The sequence below is a fragment of the Cucumis sativus genome, chromosome 1, assembly GCF_000004075.3.
Source record: "Cucumis sativus cultivar 9930 chromosome 1, Cucumber_9930_V3, whole genome shotgun sequence".
In the NCBI taxonomy this organism is placed as follows: domain Eukaryota; kingdom Viridiplantae; phylum Streptophyta; class Magnoliopsida; order Cucurbitales; family Cucurbitaceae; genus Cucumis; species Cucumis sativus.
Genome location: NC_026655.2, coordinates 8,084,894 through 8,103,790, shown reverse-complemented (window position 1 = coordinate 8,103,790; position 18,897 = coordinate 8,084,894). Strand labels below are relative to the sequence as shown.

General features: G+C 29.6%; 2 protein-coding genes across 3 annotated transcripts; one reads left to right on the top strand and one right to left on the bottom strand.

Moving 5' to 3' along the window:
* The first annotated feature begins 6,710 nt into the window (after positions 1 to 6,710).
* On the top strand, positions 6,711 to 13,593 carry LOC101214344 (4-hydroxy-3-methylbut-2-en-1-yl diphosphate synthase (ferredoxin), chloroplastic). 2 transcript variants are annotated; one of them, XM_004148726.3, is made up of 21 exons: positions 6,711 to 6,868; positions 6,979 to 7,033; positions 7,449 to 7,672; positions 8,415 to 8,572; positions 8,955 to 9,061; positions 9,142 to 9,242; positions 9,322 to 9,398; positions 9,661 to 9,780; positions 9,885 to 10,115; positions 10,471 to 10,587; positions 10,698 to 10,772; positions 10,852 to 10,929; positions 11,033 to 11,092; positions 11,186 to 11,248; positions 11,375 to 11,519; positions 11,621 to 11,759; positions 11,859 to 11,936; positions 12,012 to 12,171; positions 12,319 to 12,417; positions 12,534 to 12,638; positions 13,157 to 13,593. In XM_004148726.3, exons 3-21 carry the CDS (start codon positions 7,462 to 7,464, stop codon positions 13,256 to 13,258), a joined length of 2,226 nt encoding a protein of 741 aa, XP_004148774.1. In that variant the 5' UTR covers positions 6,711 to 6,868; positions 6,979 to 7,033; positions 7,449 to 7,461; the 3' UTR covers positions 13,259 to 13,593. The 2 variants fall into 2 exon arrangements, with proteins under 2 accessions (XP_004148774.1, XP_011653452.1); XM_011655150.2 differs by lacking the exon at positions 6,979 to 7,033 and having other exon boundaries at positions 6,717 to 6,868.
* A 2,688-nt stretch (positions 13,594 to 16,281) lies between these two features.
* Positions 16,282 to 17,341, bottom strand: LOC105435222 (classical arabinogalactan protein 9). Its single transcript, XM_011655140.2, has one exon. The coding sequence runs from the start codon at positions 16,986 to 16,988 to the stop codon at positions 16,491 to 16,493; it is 498 nt and encodes a 165-aa protein (XP_011653442.1). The 5' UTR covers positions 16,989 to 17,341; the 3' UTR covers positions 16,282 to 16,490.
* Positions 17,342 to 18,897: the final 1,556 nt, after the last annotated feature.

Genomic DNA, 18,897 nt, shown 5'->3' with positions numbered 1-18,897 from the left:
AGTACAAAATGGAGTGGGAGGATTTGAACCAAATACCTATTGTCCTAAAAAATATACAAATTTTAAAGCTAAGCTCGTATTGACAAGATAATAAGAGTTCACCAATTGATTCCTGATTTTCAAATGTAAAAATGATGTTATTTGTGGTTTTAGAATTTGATATTAGGAGTTTCGAGTTATTTCAAATTTTCAAATCATAGTGTTTTCATAACCCTACTTCTTCTCTCTCCTCAATCATCCTACCATGTCTTCAGCCCAAGAGGGTAACCATATTTTAGAGAGTCTGAGAAAATAGATAAGTAAAATTTGATGATATCTTCACACGAGCGTCGTCTTCTAGTAGGACGATGTGGCATGTCATGGTGTGGCTACAACTAATATTTTTTTATTTAACTTATTAATATTCAATTAAAACGACTTTACTATTAAAACAAATCCAAAATAGTTTCTTTAATTAAAATCACTTTTTTCTAATTACTAAAATTGTTTCCATATTTAAAACTCAATGCATTGAGATCTCCCAAGTCGTTGAGATGTTACTTATTTACTGTGTGACCGTTGAAATGCTATAACATCTGTATATAGAACCTCTTAACTACTCATTTGACACATCTTAAAAACCCACGTCTCACAAAGTTCTCTCTAACTTCTTTTTCTTTGTATTGTTTCGAAGCAAAGTAAAAAGAGTGTTTGATATTCTGATTGATTTTGGTGTAGCTCCTATTGAGTTTAGTTGTTTTATTCTAGATTGTCATGGTATTATCACAATTATGTTTGCACTTCGAGTAAAATCACAAAACGTCTTAAAGAGAACGTAATCCTCAACTCAATTTTCTTTCTGACAAGTTTGGTCACATACCTTAGGCATCCAAACTCAAACAACAAGATCTAGGTGTTTTATCATCATACGTTCATCTGAACGCATTATCATTCCATGTGTTAAAGTTCGTTCCATAAAATTCTCATCCACCGACCAAACTTTCAAATTAAATTTAAATATTTTTGTTCCATTAAGTCACTTGCACGAATGTAAAATTTTTTTTTAAAAAAATCACTTGACTAAGGGAGCAGATTAAATTTAACATAAATTAAATAGTTGTTGGATTAGTTAATTAAATTAATTAGAATATTGTTAATTAACAACAATAGTTTATAATAAATAGTTAAGACAACATAAAACTTTAATGATAAAGATAGTATTTGAAATTTAAATAATCTATTTATATTTAATAATTAACTAAAATTAATAGCAATGAATAATTGATATTAATTTATAAATTGCTTAAGCTATATTTTTGTTGTTCATCTTCCCCACGTAAAAGTCTCACACTTTTGGAAGTATAATTAAAAAATCCATGTTAAATATATTTTACAGTCTTGTGAACAATAATATTTTGGGTTTGAAAAATAAAATTTTGTGAAACGGACAAACATATTAAATGTCATTAAGATTTCTTCCTACAACGTAAAAGCTTTATTCCTAAACCAAGTTTTACACCCATCGTATCTCTCGCAAATATGATGTGTATAGATGAAACAGATAACATCTTCTATTTCTTAATTTGTACGAGTATGGAAATGGTAGGACACTTATATTCAACAAATAATCCACAACTCCAAATTCTTTGCATTTGGTCGTTTTGAAAAATAAACCAAATGAACATTTTCTTATAAAAATTACTCGACTTGAGAACTGTTAAAAGTGAACGTGACTCAACTGATATATAAATATTACAATATTATTATTTCTGTTGCACTTAAAAAGAAAAAACTTAGTTTTAGAAATAAATAAATATTTTTAATAAGTCGATTAAAGAAAGATTGGAATTAGAAAATGAAAGCACTCTAATTCTTTTTAGAAATCAAAATATACAAATTATTTCAAATAAATTTATCAAAATAATTCATATATATACAGTTAAAAATACTATTTTGACGATTTTATAATATTAATTTATATACTTATAATTGTCCAATTTTTGTTATTGTACTTAGCATATATCTTAAATTTAGTTCAAACGTTACTTAACATTTTTACTATAAAATTTGAAAATATATTTACATATTTTATTTTCTTCTATAGAAAATATTGTCCTTACATTAACTGATTCAAGTAAAAATTAGTTTTAAGAGAGTAAGTTTAAGATTTATTTAGAACAGTAGACTAAAATTAGATAATTGAAGGAATATTGCAAAGTTCTAATAATGATATAATTTATTATTTTGTGCTTCTATGTTTATTTATTTAATTTGTGTAAAACCTGTTTAGTATTTATTTAAAATCCTCAAATTAATGACGTGTTTGATTTCTCGACTGTCCATTCCCAAATGTGGAAATTTGCCTTTGCCATGACCTAACTTATAAATAAATTCCCATTTCAAAATCTGCTCTTATGCATGTTTGCATTTTCAAACAATGCCATTAAACATAGATTTTGGGCATTGATCAGTTTTCCATTACTCCATAAGTTTAGGGTAATGATTTTCAAGGTTGTACGAAACTTTTTCAATTAATATTACAAGGAATACTTATTATATATAAGTTTACAATATCAGTAAAAAACATTGAACTATTAGAAAAAAAGGTGATTTTAAAAAAAAATTGAAAAAAAATCAAAACTATTTAATTAGAAGAGGCTAAAATTTAGTCATTATTAGAATGTTTCCACGTTTTTTATTACTTATTTATTTTCAATGCGCCTATTCTATAGATACACATTTTTTTATATAGTTTTCACATTAATAGTTAATAATTTCTTAACTATTATTTTTTGTTTTATTCATTCTCCTTAAATTATTATTAAATACATCTATTTAACTTGTAGCATATAGTTTTTTTTTTTTTTTTACATTGAAATTATCCTATCTTATTTTAGGTTAAAATACCACTTTCGCATTTATATTTTTATCGTTGTTCATTTTTTGTTAATTTACTTTTGATTGTTTAGTTTTTTACTATTATTATTTATACTTAATTTTTTTCTTCAGAAATTCATACATACTTAATGTTATTTTAACGATTATATAATTAATAAATTTTTTAATAATTTATTATTGCACTTTCGTATTTTTGTAATTTTTTTTACAATTTTTTAAATATAAATCAGTAGTATGTTTTTCTCCCAAATCTATTATGTGTTCATAATGATTTAATAATTTTGTCAATAACTTACAGTTTGAATGATAATTTTAAAATTTATGTAATTAATCTTTGTGTTTTCCTTTCTTTTGTTATTTTGGATGTATCTAGTTTTTACTATTATTCTTAAATTGACACCATTTTCTTTTGTTATTTTGGATGTATCGAGTTATTATTATTATTCTTAAATTGACACCATTTTTAAAAAGATTGATCCAAATACATGAAATTTAAATTTAATTAAAACATTAAAAGTAATTAACTAATCATACTAATAAATAAAACATTAAAATAATTAATAAGGTTCACAATACATATACTTTTATTCCGGTGTAGAATAAGACTGAATCTGACCATGTTGGTTCACGTAGTGTCCACAATCAGCACGGCCTCTTATAGGGATGTCATGGTTTGACCTTCCTCCATGTTTAACATGTCATAGTTAGTCGAAAATAAGTTGAATGCCGTCGATGTTGGCATCATGAGAGCATTGATTAAATGATCAGCAAGATGTTGCGTATTGATTTTGAAAATCTTGTTGAAATGAGATATCCTCATATCTAGATGGATCACCTTGTTTTTCATCAAGAACATCTCACCTTCAAGATATCTTACTTTGTATATGGATGCCAAATTACGCAAAACAAGTTTTGTCGTTCTAGTCACCGCATTTGATGGTGTACTAGATATTTTCAACTGTGCAAACTTTTCCTACAATCTACAATTAGACTATGCAACTAAACAATTATATTGATTCAATTAAATAATAAACCCTTACCAAAAAAATGGTACGATGCTCTTGCATTTGTGATGTATCGCCGACTAATATTGACATACCATTGCATGTATCCAGGTGCAACATCTATGTCGTCCTTAATTAGAGGTGCACTTACAGTAAATGTATTTCGATCTTTCCAAAGTGAAATTTGAGAAGCCAAATAGTTAACTCAATCACGTTTGTGTCGATCAGCATAAATCAAGCGAATGCAATCAATGATAATCTAGTTATAATTATTATTAAAATAATTAATTAATTAACTAAACTAGTTAAAACCAAATATTATAATTTAAATTTTAAAATTATAAAATTGATTTTCATCCATAAACTAATTTAAACTAACTAATTTTAAAAAAAAGAATAAAGTCATTGATTTTAACAATATATAAAATAAAATAATAAATAATACATGAATTAAAGCTTATACCAAACCTATACATAAATTAATTTTGGATAGATATAATTTACTCAAAGAATGCATGTGAATAACTTATTCTCATGTTTAAACCTTCAAAACTTATACTAACCGGGATTGTGTAATCTATATCCATTTCTATTCCTATCTTCATGTCATTTTTATCAATTCAAACTGTTTCATAGATGTTTGTTTGCTTTAGCCAGTGATATTAAAGTTATGTTAAAAAAAACGATTGGAAGATAAACCCTAAGTAAGAATAATTAAGGACAAATGGGTGGTTTGCATGCATGCTAGAGGGATGAATATAAGAAGAAGGGAGAATCATGTGAATGTGTAGAGAGTATTTCCATCAAGAAAGAGAAAAGAGAAAGCCTCGATAAAGTCAAAGCTTTGATAATATGTCTTGCATGCATTTAGGAGAGAATAAATTATACATGCATACATATATATGTATGTATAGTTGCTTTTGCATGGTTTCAATTTTTTAAAAAAAATTCTCAAATCGAAAATGAAAAATCTTTTATACTTCTTTTTCACATGCATTCAAAAATTGCCATCTAAAATTTCAAATGAGAGAGTTTGACGTTTGATATATTCAATATTTGGGTAAGTGCTTGTACATGATATATATACATATAAAAGATCATCAAAATTTTTAATAAAAAATAAACTAATATATGTGTCAACAAAACTTAGCTTAATTAATACCAACGACATACGATAAAGATTAAGAGATTTGTGGTTCAAATTTCTCACCTAATTTATATAAAATAAAAAATTAATGCAAATTGAATGATCGACTACCATCGTCAATCACTACTGATAACTACCAAAATTTTATTATATATTTGTTTAGAAAAATTAAAGAATAAAAGTGTATGTTTTAAAAACTCACCAATCAAACGATAATTTTCTTTATTTTTTTATTAAGGATGTAGTGATTAAAATTTATAATGGATAATAATAACAACAATAATATTTTTGTTTAGAACAATAATGGAGATTAGAGTATTGGAGAATTAATAGTAATAATATTGGGAAAAAAAGAAAATAGTGTGGATGTGAGGTGGAGAGTTATTTGAAATATGAACATCGTTTTTCACGTATTTCACAATCACATTATTAATTACAAAAGAAATGGCGCATCTTGAAAATTTCATCAAATCGTAGGGGTAGTATCGTAATTGCAAAATACTTGAAACTCATTCGTAACGGTATATACCCCGGGAGTGTGCGAAAAAACGTTTTTGTCGTTATTTCAATTTCATTTCCCACTCAACCAACTACGTTTTTTATTTCTTTCTTTTCTTTCTTCTTTTCATTATAATTATAATTATAATTAACGTGGTTTATTTTCATAATTTATTTAGTCTATCAATTTACAACTTTGTTTTATTTTATTTGATAATTTCTTTAGCTACTATTTAATTATTATGGTTAATTTATTTATGAATATAATTTATGTTTTAAAATATTAATTAAATTACGGTTTTAGTTCCGATAGTTTTTTAAAAGTTTAAGTTTAGTCTATAGTTTGATAAAATCTTATATATAGTTGTTATGATTTGATAATGTTTATAAATAGTTACTACCAGATTATTTTGTTAAACCAAAATGACTAAATTATAGTTTATGAACTATAGAGTCTAAATTCGATCTCTTTAAAATCATAGAGACCAAATTTGTGATTTAATCTAAAAATTTACACAACTATGATTTTGTATTATTATATAGTTTATAATACATTATATATTTTTAAAAATAGATTTTTTTCAGAAAAGAAAAAAATTACACTTCTTAAAAGAATAAATAAAATAAAAAAATCTATTAAACTTAATTTTTCTAATATTTTGTCAGTTTTTCTACTTTTGACAAACTTTCTTAAAAATGAATTGAGTTTATAATATACCATATTATAGTTTTAAATGTTTTATATGCATTTAATGTAATCATGTTTTTAAAATATAAAATTCAAATTCGAGATAAAATGAAAACATTCAAATAATTGTTTTCGCAATAATATCAAAATCTATTTTGATAGACTATGTTACAAATATTGTCTATCAATGATAAACTATAAATAAAAGTTTAACACACCAGTAGATTTTTCTATATTTGTAATTTTCACAACACTCTCTGGATTAGAAAAATAAAATGGGTACGTGAAAAGGTGAATAGACCTGCAATCATAAAAGTGAAGGGTGGCATTTTTCAAAATGAAAAAAAAAAAAAAAAGGTTTTAAAATGTATTTAAAATCATAAAAGAAGTTGGTTTTCATTGCTTAATAAAAATTGGGTGATTAGTACAAAAAGCTCTTTATTTATTCATTCATAAAATTTAAAGAATTGATTTCTAGAGGAAAATACTATTAATTCAAATAAACAAAATTGTCCACAATTTTACAGGCGAAGTCTCCTACAACCACCACCAATCCTTCCTCTCCTTCTCACTCCTTCTCACTCCTCCATCATTCTCAAACTTTCCTCTCAAATCCAAGCTTGATTTCTCTTCCAAATTCGGATTCCCAAGCTTGTAAGCCTTGTTTTATCCATTTCTTTACTTTCTTGCTGAATTTTATGTGTTTTTGCTGTTTGGAATTTTTGTTTTGTTTTGAGTTAACAGTAATTATCCATCATTCCCAGCTTTATTCTCGGTTCGGACACTGAATTATCCTTCAAATTCGGAATCTCAAGCTTTGTAAGACTTGTTTTGTTCACTTCTTTAACTTCAATTTCATTTTCCGGCTGAGTTTTAATTTGCTGTGTTTTTTCGATTCTTATGATAGATATTTTACTTTAATTCAACTAGTGATGCGTATTTAAACTGTTTTTGTAATTTATTATTACGATTTTTTTCTTTTTAATTCCTCGGATTCTGAAGTTTAGGAGTGGTTTTTATTTTTAATTATTTATTTCCATGCTTGTTATGGAAAGGTAGTAATGGTTTTGAATTGGACAGCTATTGTCTCAGAATGATGGTGTTTGGTTGGTACAAGTATTTTTGTGATGGTTGTTCTATTAATTGGAGGAGTTTAATTGAGTTTTCACGTGTTGGGCTTACGTTTTTGGGGTGGAATTGGATTTTGATCGATCTACGGTTTGTTGTTGTGAAGATTGTGATCGGAAATGGCTTCTGCTGGAACGTTGCCGTCGCATCTTTCGGGGTGGAAAGGCGGAAATGTGAACTTGGGATTTTCGAAGCGGTTGGAATCGGTAAAAGTGTTTGATTTGAAGAGCCCCAAGTCTCGTGGAAGAAAGGTCTTGATCATACGGAATTCAAATCCTGGCTCTGATATTGCGGAGCTTCAGCCTGCTTCGGAAGGGAGTTCTCTCTTGGGTAAAATTTTAACTATGCATGTGGATTGTTCTGGCCTTGTTTCACCCATCTTTTCCTTGATTTTTTGTGGAAAATAAAGGAAATAAAAATTCAATAGGGATTTTACTTTGTTGACTCATCGTCTGGCTTTAACTGGAATTGAGAGAGAAGACTGTAAATTTCAAACCAAAAGTAATAAGGAAAGAGTAAGGAAAATATGGGTTAAATCATCTCTAAACCCAGAAGGTAATTATAATTGAAAAGAGTGTGGGAGAAAGTCATGATATATTTGTTCAAACACATGAACTCTAATTCTAATGAGTACCTTTTTCAATATACATCCTGAAATATATCACCAAGATACATATTTCACTTGAATATACCGAGCTTCAGCCTTCTTCTGAAGGGAGCCCTCTCTTGGGTAAAATTTTAACATATGCATGTGGATTACTCTGCCCCTGTTTTATCCGTCTTTTACTTTATTTTTCGTGGCGAATAAAGGATGAAATACTAGTCATAAAAGATTTATTTTTGTTAACCTATTGTTGCATGTAAGAATTGATCGCTGAATCATGATGATGTTGTGATGAGATCTAAGAAACTTGGTAACGTATTGGACATGTTCAACACAGTGGATGATGCTAAAAAAGTAGTGTAATTTTTCCCAGGTTTCTTCACTTTCTGAAAAGCCAAAGATGGAATGTTATTCAAGTATGTACTTTTAAGTGGTTTTGTTTCATTTGATGATCACTATCCTTCACAGTTCCTCGACAGAAATACTGCGAATCCATAAACAAAACAGTCAGAAGGAAAACACGGACAGTGATGGTTGGAAATGTTGCCCTTGGTAGTGAGCATCCCATTAGGATTCAAACCATGACGACAACTGACACGAAAGATGTTGCTGGAACAGTTGAACAGGTTCTTTTATATTTGTTCTATTTCGGTTGTGTTTTCATTTCCGAAATCCCTTCATCATTACTCCAACACTAGAAACATTCTTTGATTACTAATATTATCGTGAGATGTTGTAGTCAATGGAAAATGTCAGTGTGTCACCATGATTGTGCCAAACAGTTGAAAGCTCAAAATTAAATGGTGATGGGTATAATCATGTTATAAAAGTTTTTGTTGAAGTTTTGTCTAAACTATTCTCGTTTTTTGCTCAAGGACAATTTGGATGGTAGAGTCTACAGCAACTAAGAAAGACGTCAACATAATGGAAAAACTTTGATATTTTGTATAATGGTGTCATGTTCTTTATATGATTTTGAAGATGACTGTATTGTATTACCACCATTAGGTCATGAGAATAGCTGACAAGGGAGCAGATATTGTTCGAATAACAGTTCAAGGGAAGAAAGAAGCAGATGCATGCTTTGAGATCAAGAACACCCTTGTGCAGAAAAAGTAGGTTTAACATTATATTTTGGACATTTTTGGAGCAAGGTTTCCACAATATGTGATGCCTCTGAAAAATTATTTTGCAGTTATAATATACCTCTGGTCGCAGATATTCACTTTGCCCCTTCTGTTGCACTGAGAGTTGCTGAATGCTTTGATAAAATTCGTGTAAACCCTGGAAATTTTGGTATGCTCTTTATTATACCGACATTTTCCAAAATTTCTTCAGAAAGATTGTTCTTGTGTCAAGCTCATGTTTAATGCAGCTGATAGGCGGGCTCAATTTGAACAGCTGGAGTACACAGAGGAGGATTATCAAAAAGAACTTGAGCATATTGAGGAGGTAGAACTTTTATTTTCTATTGTCCCCCTCACATGTTGCTAGATCCTATTACAATTTTTTTTGGCAACAGGGGAAATTTTTATATACAGAAGGCATGTCTGGTGTTGTTAGGATTAGTGATTAGCCATATGGTCATGATATTTTTTGTAACTACCGAAACCTGTGTTATTTTCCATCAATGAACCTAATTTTATCTCAGCTAGTGGGGTTGGAGAATTTCTCCATGGATAATAAACTTTTTTTCCTATTTTAATTGTGAAAGGTTTTTACTCCGTTAGTTGAAAAATGTAAGAAGTATGGAAGAGCAATGCGCATTGGAACAAATCACGGTAGCCTTTCAGATCGTATTATGAGCTACTTTGGTGATTCGCCAAGGGGAATGGTGAGCAATTTTTCCTCTAAATTCTTATAATTTTTTTTACACGATTTATCTTTTGATCTTAGCTTAGGGATGTCCTAAATAAAAGTTCTTCCAAGTACTAACAGGTTGAATCAGCATTTGAGTTCGCAAGAATTTGCCGAAAGCTGGACTACCACAATTTTGTCTTTTCCATGAAAGCAAGCAATCCAGTAGTTATGGTTCAGGCATATCGTTTACTTGTAGCTGAAATGTATGTCCAAGGCTGGGATTATCCTTTACACCTTGGAGTTACTGAAGCTGGAGAAGGTGAGGACGGCCGAATGAAATCTGCAATTGGCATTGGGACTCTTCTTCAGGTAGTTTCTCCAAATGAAGTGATGATCCTCCTATTTAGTATTATTGTCTTTCACCCTGTTTTGCTGCACAAATTGTGTGTAAACTCTGAATTCCAACATCGGTAGGTTTCCTTTTTCAAACTCTACTCCAAGATAGCATAATTTCTAGAACAATGCTTGATGTATGCACGTTTACTAACCTTCTCTAGAGTTTTAGTTTCTCGTAAAGCATCTGTATTTGATTAATCTTTCAGTTCTTCATGAATTTCTTTCAAATCATAGTGGTTGGGTTGATTTCCTACACAAAGGAATTTACAGTACTCATTTAGAAGCCATATCATTGTGGGGCATTTTGTAAATGCTTTCTGTTGTGCAGGATGGTTTGGGTGACACTATTAGGGTTTCGCTTACAGAACCACCGGAGGAGGAGATAGATCCTTGTCGAAGGCTCGCAACCCTTGGTATGAAAGCAGCTGAGCTTCAGCAAGGAGTGGTAGGGCCTTTCCTTCTTGTAGTTGTTGTGTTTGGTCAGTCTTTTGCGTGCCTAATCTCTTTATCTGAATTTGAATATTATGAACTGACTATTCATTCTTTGTCTGTAAGGTGCCATATGAGGAAAAGCACAGACACTATTTTGATTTTCAGCGTCGATCTGGCCAGTTGCCCATTCAAAAGGAGGTCAGCTTTTTATGATCATTCTACTTTGTCCTGCTACTTTCTGGACTTGGATTAAGAGAAATGATTAATTGTAGTACAGGGTGAGGAGGTCGATTATAGAGGCGTTTTGCACCGTGACGGCTCTGTTCTCATTTCAGTTTCCTTGGATCAATTAAAGGTGCAATAAAAAAGACTTTTCTGATCTCAACTCCCATGAGGTATCTCAAGATTCCTTAAGGTGGACTACGGAAATATCTAACTTCTTGTTTTCCTAACTCCAGATGCCAGAACTGCTGTACAAGTCTCTTGCAGCAAAGCTTGTTGTTGGCATGCCATTTAAGGTCTAATGTGTTGGGGTTTCTGTATAAGACAATCCATTTCTTTTCTACTTTCTGGGTTTTCTATTTCCTCACAGTTTTTGTTGATACGTTTAGGATCTAGCGACGGTCGATTCAATTCTACTGAGAGAACTTCCTTCAGTAGATGATGCTGATGCTGTAAGGACTTCCCTTTCAGTTTCTGATGCATTACTTTGTGTGCTTTTTTTTTTTTTTGTGTGTGTGTGTACGCATTTCGAACCGTATCGAATGATCAAAACTTGATTTTTTACGACTCATGGTCAGCGGCTAGCCCTCAAAAGGCTGATAGACATAAGTATGGGTGTTATTACACCCTTATCAGAGCAACTTACAAAGCCCTTGCCTAATGCCATGGTTCTGGTCAATCTGAAGGAGTTATCCTCTGGAGCTTACAAACTTTTACCAGACGGTATGTTGTGCATACTTCCAATTCCCGTTCGCTCCCTCGATTTCTATTTCATTATTTTGGTTAAATTCCTTGTCACATCCCATGTCAATGAATTGCCCCAGGCACACGCTTGGTTGTATCGGTACGAGGTGATGAATCATACAATGATCTGGATATCTTGAAAGAGACTGATGCAACAATGCTTTTTCATGATTTACCATATTCAGAAGACAAAGTCAGCAGAGTGCATGCTGCAAGGAGGTATAACAATAGTCCTTTACGGGGAACTTAGTAACTATTATCTAGATTCTAGAGCAACATTTACTTTTCCTCATTGATTTTGTCAAATGTTAATTTCAGATTATTCGAGTATTTATCGGAGAATGGTCTTACTTTCCCTGTCATTCATCACATTCAGTTTCCAAACGGAGTTCACAGGTAGTTATTGTTTGTTAACTTGATTGTATTTGAAGTGTTTAAGTAGTGAGTTTTATTGCCCCTTATTACTTTTAGAGACGACTTGGTTATCGGTGCTGGTTCCAATGCGGGAGCCCTTTTGGTGGATGGCCTTGGAGATGGTGTCCTATTAGAAGCCCCAGATAAGGACTTTGATTTCATAAGGAATACGTCCTTCAATTTGCTACAAGGTTGCAGAATGAGGAATACAAAAACCGTAAGAACTTTTTCGTCCATGAAATGAAATTTAAGTGCTTAAATATGTGCTTTTGACTTCCTAAAAAGTCATTCCAAACAAGTCCTTAGAGTATTCCTTACCAAACTACAACTTTTCTCAATTACGTTCTTACACACTTCGTTGCAGGAGTATGTTTCATGCCCATCTTGTGGAAGAACATTGTTTGACCTTCAAGAAATAAGCGCAGAAATAAGAGAAAAGACATCACATCTTCCTGGAGTTTCTGTAAGTTGAAATAGCTTTTAGAACTTCCAAGAAATGGTGCCAAAATGGAACATATTTGATTGCCACTTACTTCAGTCAATTTTTAAAAAATTTGTTTCTTCCTTAAATGGCATCAGATTGCAATTATGGGTTGCATTGTTAACGGTCCTGGAGAGATGGCTGATGCTGATTTTGGCTATGTTGGAGGTTCTCCTGGAAAGATAGATCTTTATGTCGGGAAGGTAACGCCACCACATCTATTTCGCAACACTTTGCTCTCATCCTATGACCATAATTGTTCAAAGGGAAATTATCTTTATCATTTTAGTTCTTCAATTTCAAGATGTATATGTTTAGTCCTTGAACTTTTAAGAAATAGGTTTGAAACGCCCTTGAAAACTTTTTTTTTTATTATTATTATTTTAAACAATTGTATGACCTCTTAAATTAGAAAGGAAAATTTAGAGAGAAGAGATAATTAAAAAAATAATAATAAGAAGAAGAAAAGTACTTAAGGACCTCCTGATGCACCTATTCTAGAGACTAAAAATTCAAGAGCATATTATTAAAAAATTGTGGAACTTAAAAGATATTTTTCCCAGATTGAATACAAAGAGAAAAATATCTTCAAACCCCATATATATATATATATATTACAAAAGAAACCATGTCATCAATGTCTTCCTACATTGTGTTCATAAGCAATCCATATGATGAAATAAAAATGTAATATGTTGATGAAAAGTTGGTTTTTGATCAGACCGTCGTGAAGCGAGGAATCGCTATGGAGAATGCGACAGAGGCTCTAATCCAGCTAATAAAAGATAACGGGCGGTGGGCGGAACCTCCTACAGAAGAGTGAGAAAGAGATAGGGATGGCAATTCTGGTTTGGTTGGTAGGTAGAGAGAGGTAGGTGAAAAGAAAGAGAAGAGAAATGGATGAGGGCAGGAGGCCACAGCAACACAGCATCACAGCAACACACCACCACCTTTGATTTGTATCTGTGTTGGTTAAGTAGTGAAATATATATTTAAAGAAAAGGGGGGTATGGAAATTGGCGTAATTCATATGTCCACCATATTCCTCATTGCCAAAGTGAAAAAGAATAGCTTCATAATTGGTATGTAACTCAACTCTCTTTTTTAACTTCCCTCATCAATAATTATCAGCTAATAATTACATTTAAATTCCAATTCTTTTTGCTGTCCTTCAAGGGAAAAAACAGAAAGAAAAAGAGTTTTTTTTCTTTTTTTTTTTGGATCTCCTCTCTTTTTCTTTCCACCTTGGGTTTGTTGGGTAATTATTTGAGTTCTTGTTTGGTAACCGTTTAAGCCTCATTTAATAACTATTTTGTTTTAGTTTTTTGCTTTTGAAAATTAAGTCTATAAACATCAATTTTATCTTCAAATGTTTATACCCTTATTTTTGTTTTTTAAACTTGACAAATAGTGTAAAAAGTTTACATAAATGATGGTATGAAAGTGAAAAAAAATAAAGTGGTTACGAAATGGGGCTTTAGAAATTAGGTTTTAGTTTTTAAAAATTAAGTTCGGTCCATATTTCCACCCCATTTTCTTGCTTTGTATTACACTTTTTGCTGATGCCTTTAACTTAAAAGAAATATAGTTTTAACGATGCATATCATTCTAAGAAAACGAGATTTCAAAATCCAATAAATATGTGTGTATGTGTGTATACATGTCATAAGGGTTACTATACAGGATTTTGGTTTTTGGTTTTTCATTCTTTAAAATTAAAATTAGAAGATATAGATACTTTTCTAGGTTATTATTTTTTACCAATGTTTTCATAGGTCAAAACAAAGATTTGAAAACTAAAAAATTAGTATAAAAATAATAAGAAAATTAGTTTTTTTTTTTTAAAAAAAAAGTTATTTTTGTCCTTAGAATTTGCCTCAGAAGTGAACTCTCGAACGCAAGTCATTATATGAAAATAAACTTCAACTTTTAAAAATAAAAAGTCGAAAACTTCTTTTATTTCTCTTTTGGAAATTTTGGTGAGGCATTGGGGGCTTAATAAGTTTTTCTCAAACTTCAAACATCCATTCTTAAATTTAAATTTCAATTAAAACCTTGAATTAAAGGTAGTTAATAAAATCAAAGAAACTGTTTTTATTTTAGTTAAAAGAAAATTTATTTCAAATGACCATTTTTAAAAAATATTTACGAATATAGTAAACATGATATTATTACAATAGACCAATATAGACTACTATTTGTGTCTTTTATGATATACATAAACATAAATAGTAATCTATCTTGATCGGTCATGATCCATCATATATAAGATATGATATTTTTTTTCATTTTAGTTTATTTTGCTATATTTGAAAATAACTATAAGTTAAACTAAATTATAGTATCAAAAATCTTACCAAATATTTCAAGTTTTTCTTTTTCTATTATTGTATATATGTTTATATAGATAATTGTATAAGAAAAATTGTTATAAAAATTCAAACTATTCTTATAGATTAAAAAAAAAAAAAAAAAAGCAGAAACTTGCATTATTTAAAATAATTTTTTTACTTGAATTTGCACTTCAAAAAAATTAGTTTACAAGTATTAAAATCATTAAAAAAAAATAATTTTAACTATTTCAAAATAAAAAACAAGTATATTCATTCAACAAATTATTCATCTTCCATCATAGAACAAGATATATCACATTCTTTTTCTAGATCTAAATATTTTAGATGATTATATTTCTTTTTATGTGAGAAAAAAATTGTTTAAATCGAAAACCGATAAGAAAAGAAATGAGAGGAAACAAGAAAAATGAACGAGAAACCACGAACAGCTACAAATGAAAATTGATTCAATAAAAGAATTCATCAAAACAAAAAAACATATAATAATTGATAAAAGTTAAAAACGTTTAATAAATTTGTGTGTATTTAATGATTTTGTAATCATTAGAGGAGTTGTCCAAAGTCACACATCAATCTTTGAAACACATTTATTTGGTTTTCATCATTCATCATTTTGGGCATACAATTAATTTCCATCCTTTGAAATATTGAAACATAACTAACTAACAAAAATAAGATATTTTCTTTTGGTTCAATTAATAAAAGTTTAGTTTGACCCAAATATATCAATCTCTATCTCTATTAAACCTAAATATATGTATTTCAAAATAAAGAGTTTCCTCATTTATTGAAAATATTAAAATCAAAAATCAAACAAAAATATGAGAGTTTTTTAGTTACTATTTTCCTTTTATTCATTCTCTTAATTTTGAAAATAAGAGAATACTTAAATTCTTCTATGTTACTTTTTAGTATAAAATAATAATTATAAATATTGTAGTGTAGTATTAAATTTCTATCGACATACCATATTTTCACATTTTCATTTATTTGATAGCTATATAAGTGATAATCAATACGTCGTTATATAGTAGAAAAATACACTAAATAAACATAAAAGGTAAGAACCAAAACTTAGCTAATATAAATAATATATATATTCATAAATAAAAATATTCTTATATTTTATTTACTAATTTGAAATTTCAAAAATGTTTATTTAGATAATTTTTTAAAAAATATCCATGGAAAATTTTTGGTATATTTTATAAATACATTTTATGATTTGAGAGAAAAACGAAGAATAGAAGAAGAAGAAACAGATTCAGTTGAATTATTTTTTGAGGAAGCAAATTTAATGAATCTTATAAATGGCAAGAGATTGAAGATGAACAATGGCACACAATATGTTTGTGATTAGAGGAAATAACCGAAGATTTTAAAATAAATATGGAGGAAGATTCGATGATAACTCTTATCAATTTTCTCACCAACCAAACAAGAATCAAATCATCAAGAACACGACGGAATATAATGAAGATAAAAAAAAATATGAAACAAGGAAGCAGAATGTGAAATCTGAATTCGAAAACATTGAAATAGAATAGTAAAATCTCTAACAGATGCATAAGTGACCGATAATGGAATCGTAATCGAACAAAAAGAATATTTAATACAGAGTTGAATCACTAAAAAATGTGTATATCAAAACAAAAATCAATTCCATTAAGAAATCGTAAGGTACCGTAGCTATGGCGATCTTCACAGGATCTCTCTCCTCGCTGTATATCCATAGTGAGATCGGCGAATATTGTCTTGCCGCTTCTTGTACACCACTCCTCCAAATCCAATAAAAGCAACCGCTGCGACTACTCCGATTGCGATTCCGAATTTCTGAGCTCCACTCATTCCGTCTTTTGATTCTTCATCCGATTCGTCTTCGTTAATCACACTGCTCCTGCCAAAGTCGCTAGCTTCGGATGGAGGTGGAGATGGAGCCGGAGAAGAGGAAGGAGGAGGAGACGGTGAAGTCGGAGCAAGATCTGATGGTGGAGGCGATGGAGGAGAACGCACCGGTGCATTCCGAGGCGATGCGTCTGGTGGGCTAGAGATGCCAGAAGAAGAACGCGGCGGAGGGGAATCCACACCAGTTTCCGGCGGCGGAGCGGGAGAATCTGCCGGAGAATCCGCGGAAACAGAGACTTGCATTAAAAGCAGAACCGAAAGAAGAGCACAGCAAAATGATGCTACCTTGGCCATAAGTTGTCAAAAATATTCTACAAAATCAAGATGAATGAAGAAAAGGATCTAAGGAACCGAAACGAAAGCGAGAATTTAGAAGAGAGTGAATTGGAGTGGAAGAAGCAGATCTGGAATTTAGGCCTCGGGATGAGAGAAAAAAAAAAGCTATGAAGCGTAGATTCAGGCGCACGGAAAATGGAGAGAGGAATGAGATTGAGACAGGTAGGTAAAGTGAAAGAGGAAGCGGCGGAGGTGACGGAGGAGACACCGGGAGAGGCGGCGTTGGAAATTTGGAGTTTTAAAGAGAAAAGTGAATTTAAAGTTAAAAGAGGAATAAGAGGGTGAAGTAGTCTTTGCCTTTGGGTTTTTGTATATAAAAGTAAGAATATGTTTTATTTTACAAGTCAACACAAATTACTTTATTTTCTATTTTCATTTTTTTCCCTTCAAATAAATATATAATTTGATTTATATATATATATATATTTATATATTATAAAGTTGAATAGATCCCAAAGGGTTGATGATGGAAAATATTACTTAGTTGCCATCCTATATCAACAGAGTCAACTTTAATTTGAAATAAATTATTTGATATCTTAGGGTTTGTACTTACTTTAATACAATTCTTTACAAATTGGCTTCTACCTAAAGTTAGGATATCAAATACACCCACCTTACTTCCTCACATTAATCCAACCCTAAACACAAAAAATACTTTTTCATATTAAAGTTTACTTATTCATCGTCTAAAACAGAATTACTAATATAATTTCATATGCTCTAACTAAAAATGGAGAGAATTACTAATATAATTTCATATGCTCTAGCTAAAAATTGAAAGTACACTTTTGACCATAGCCAATATCATGTTATCATATTTTCTTTTTGACTAAATACCATATTATTGTTTGTTGTTACTTTAACTTCTTTCTTGTTTATCAAATTAAATCAATTTATTATATAGGCTGCTACTTTTATTTTATTTATTTTTTATTTTTGAAGAATGCTGCTTTTTAATTTAGAAAGTAATTAATTAAAATTAATTTTTGATATACCATATGCTATTAATTCCCACCGAATTAAGAGAATCAACCAATTAGATTCCTTCTCCATGATTCTTATTTTGTTAATTACCATTTTATTTCCAAAACTTTATTAATTAATGTTGCATCTAACTAGCAATATCTTTAGTATCCAATAAATTTCCCCGACTATAAATTACGTGTTTAACATATTTGAATTTTGTATAATATTTCATAAATTACATATTGACGTGCAACTGTAACACACAAAATCAAAAGTTTACGAATCTATTAAATATATTCAAAGTTGAAATACCAATCACGCGACCTTAATTTATAACATAATCAACAATGAAATATATATATATATATATATATATATATTATATATATATATATATATAATTAATTAACATGAAAAGTAAACATTATTGTAGAAAAAAAATATATTAATACAAAATAGTAAAAATTGTAGCAAATAGTATACCTTGAATTTTTTTTTGAGATTTTAAAATAATGTTAGGTGTAGCTAATCAAAAAGTATAAAATAGTATGTGTTATAGTAAAATGTAGTTATTATAGTTTTACGTAGTTAGTGTACCTTACCAACATATTATAACATATCAATATTATTTTGAAATAGTTAAAAAAAATATATATTTTAACTAATTAAAAATCAATTTCCATTTTTTTTCATAGGATATAGAGACCATAAAATAATGTTTTGAAAATTCTAAAAAAGTGCAAATGTATTTTATTTAAGTTTTATTTTGGAGTGCTTCTAGTGACCCATAAAGCATTTTATATGGCTAGAAATTAATACTATGTTCTCAAAACCATTGTATTTAAAGAGTAATGTTTATATATGTTTTGAAAGAAGAAAAATAAAATATGAACAACAT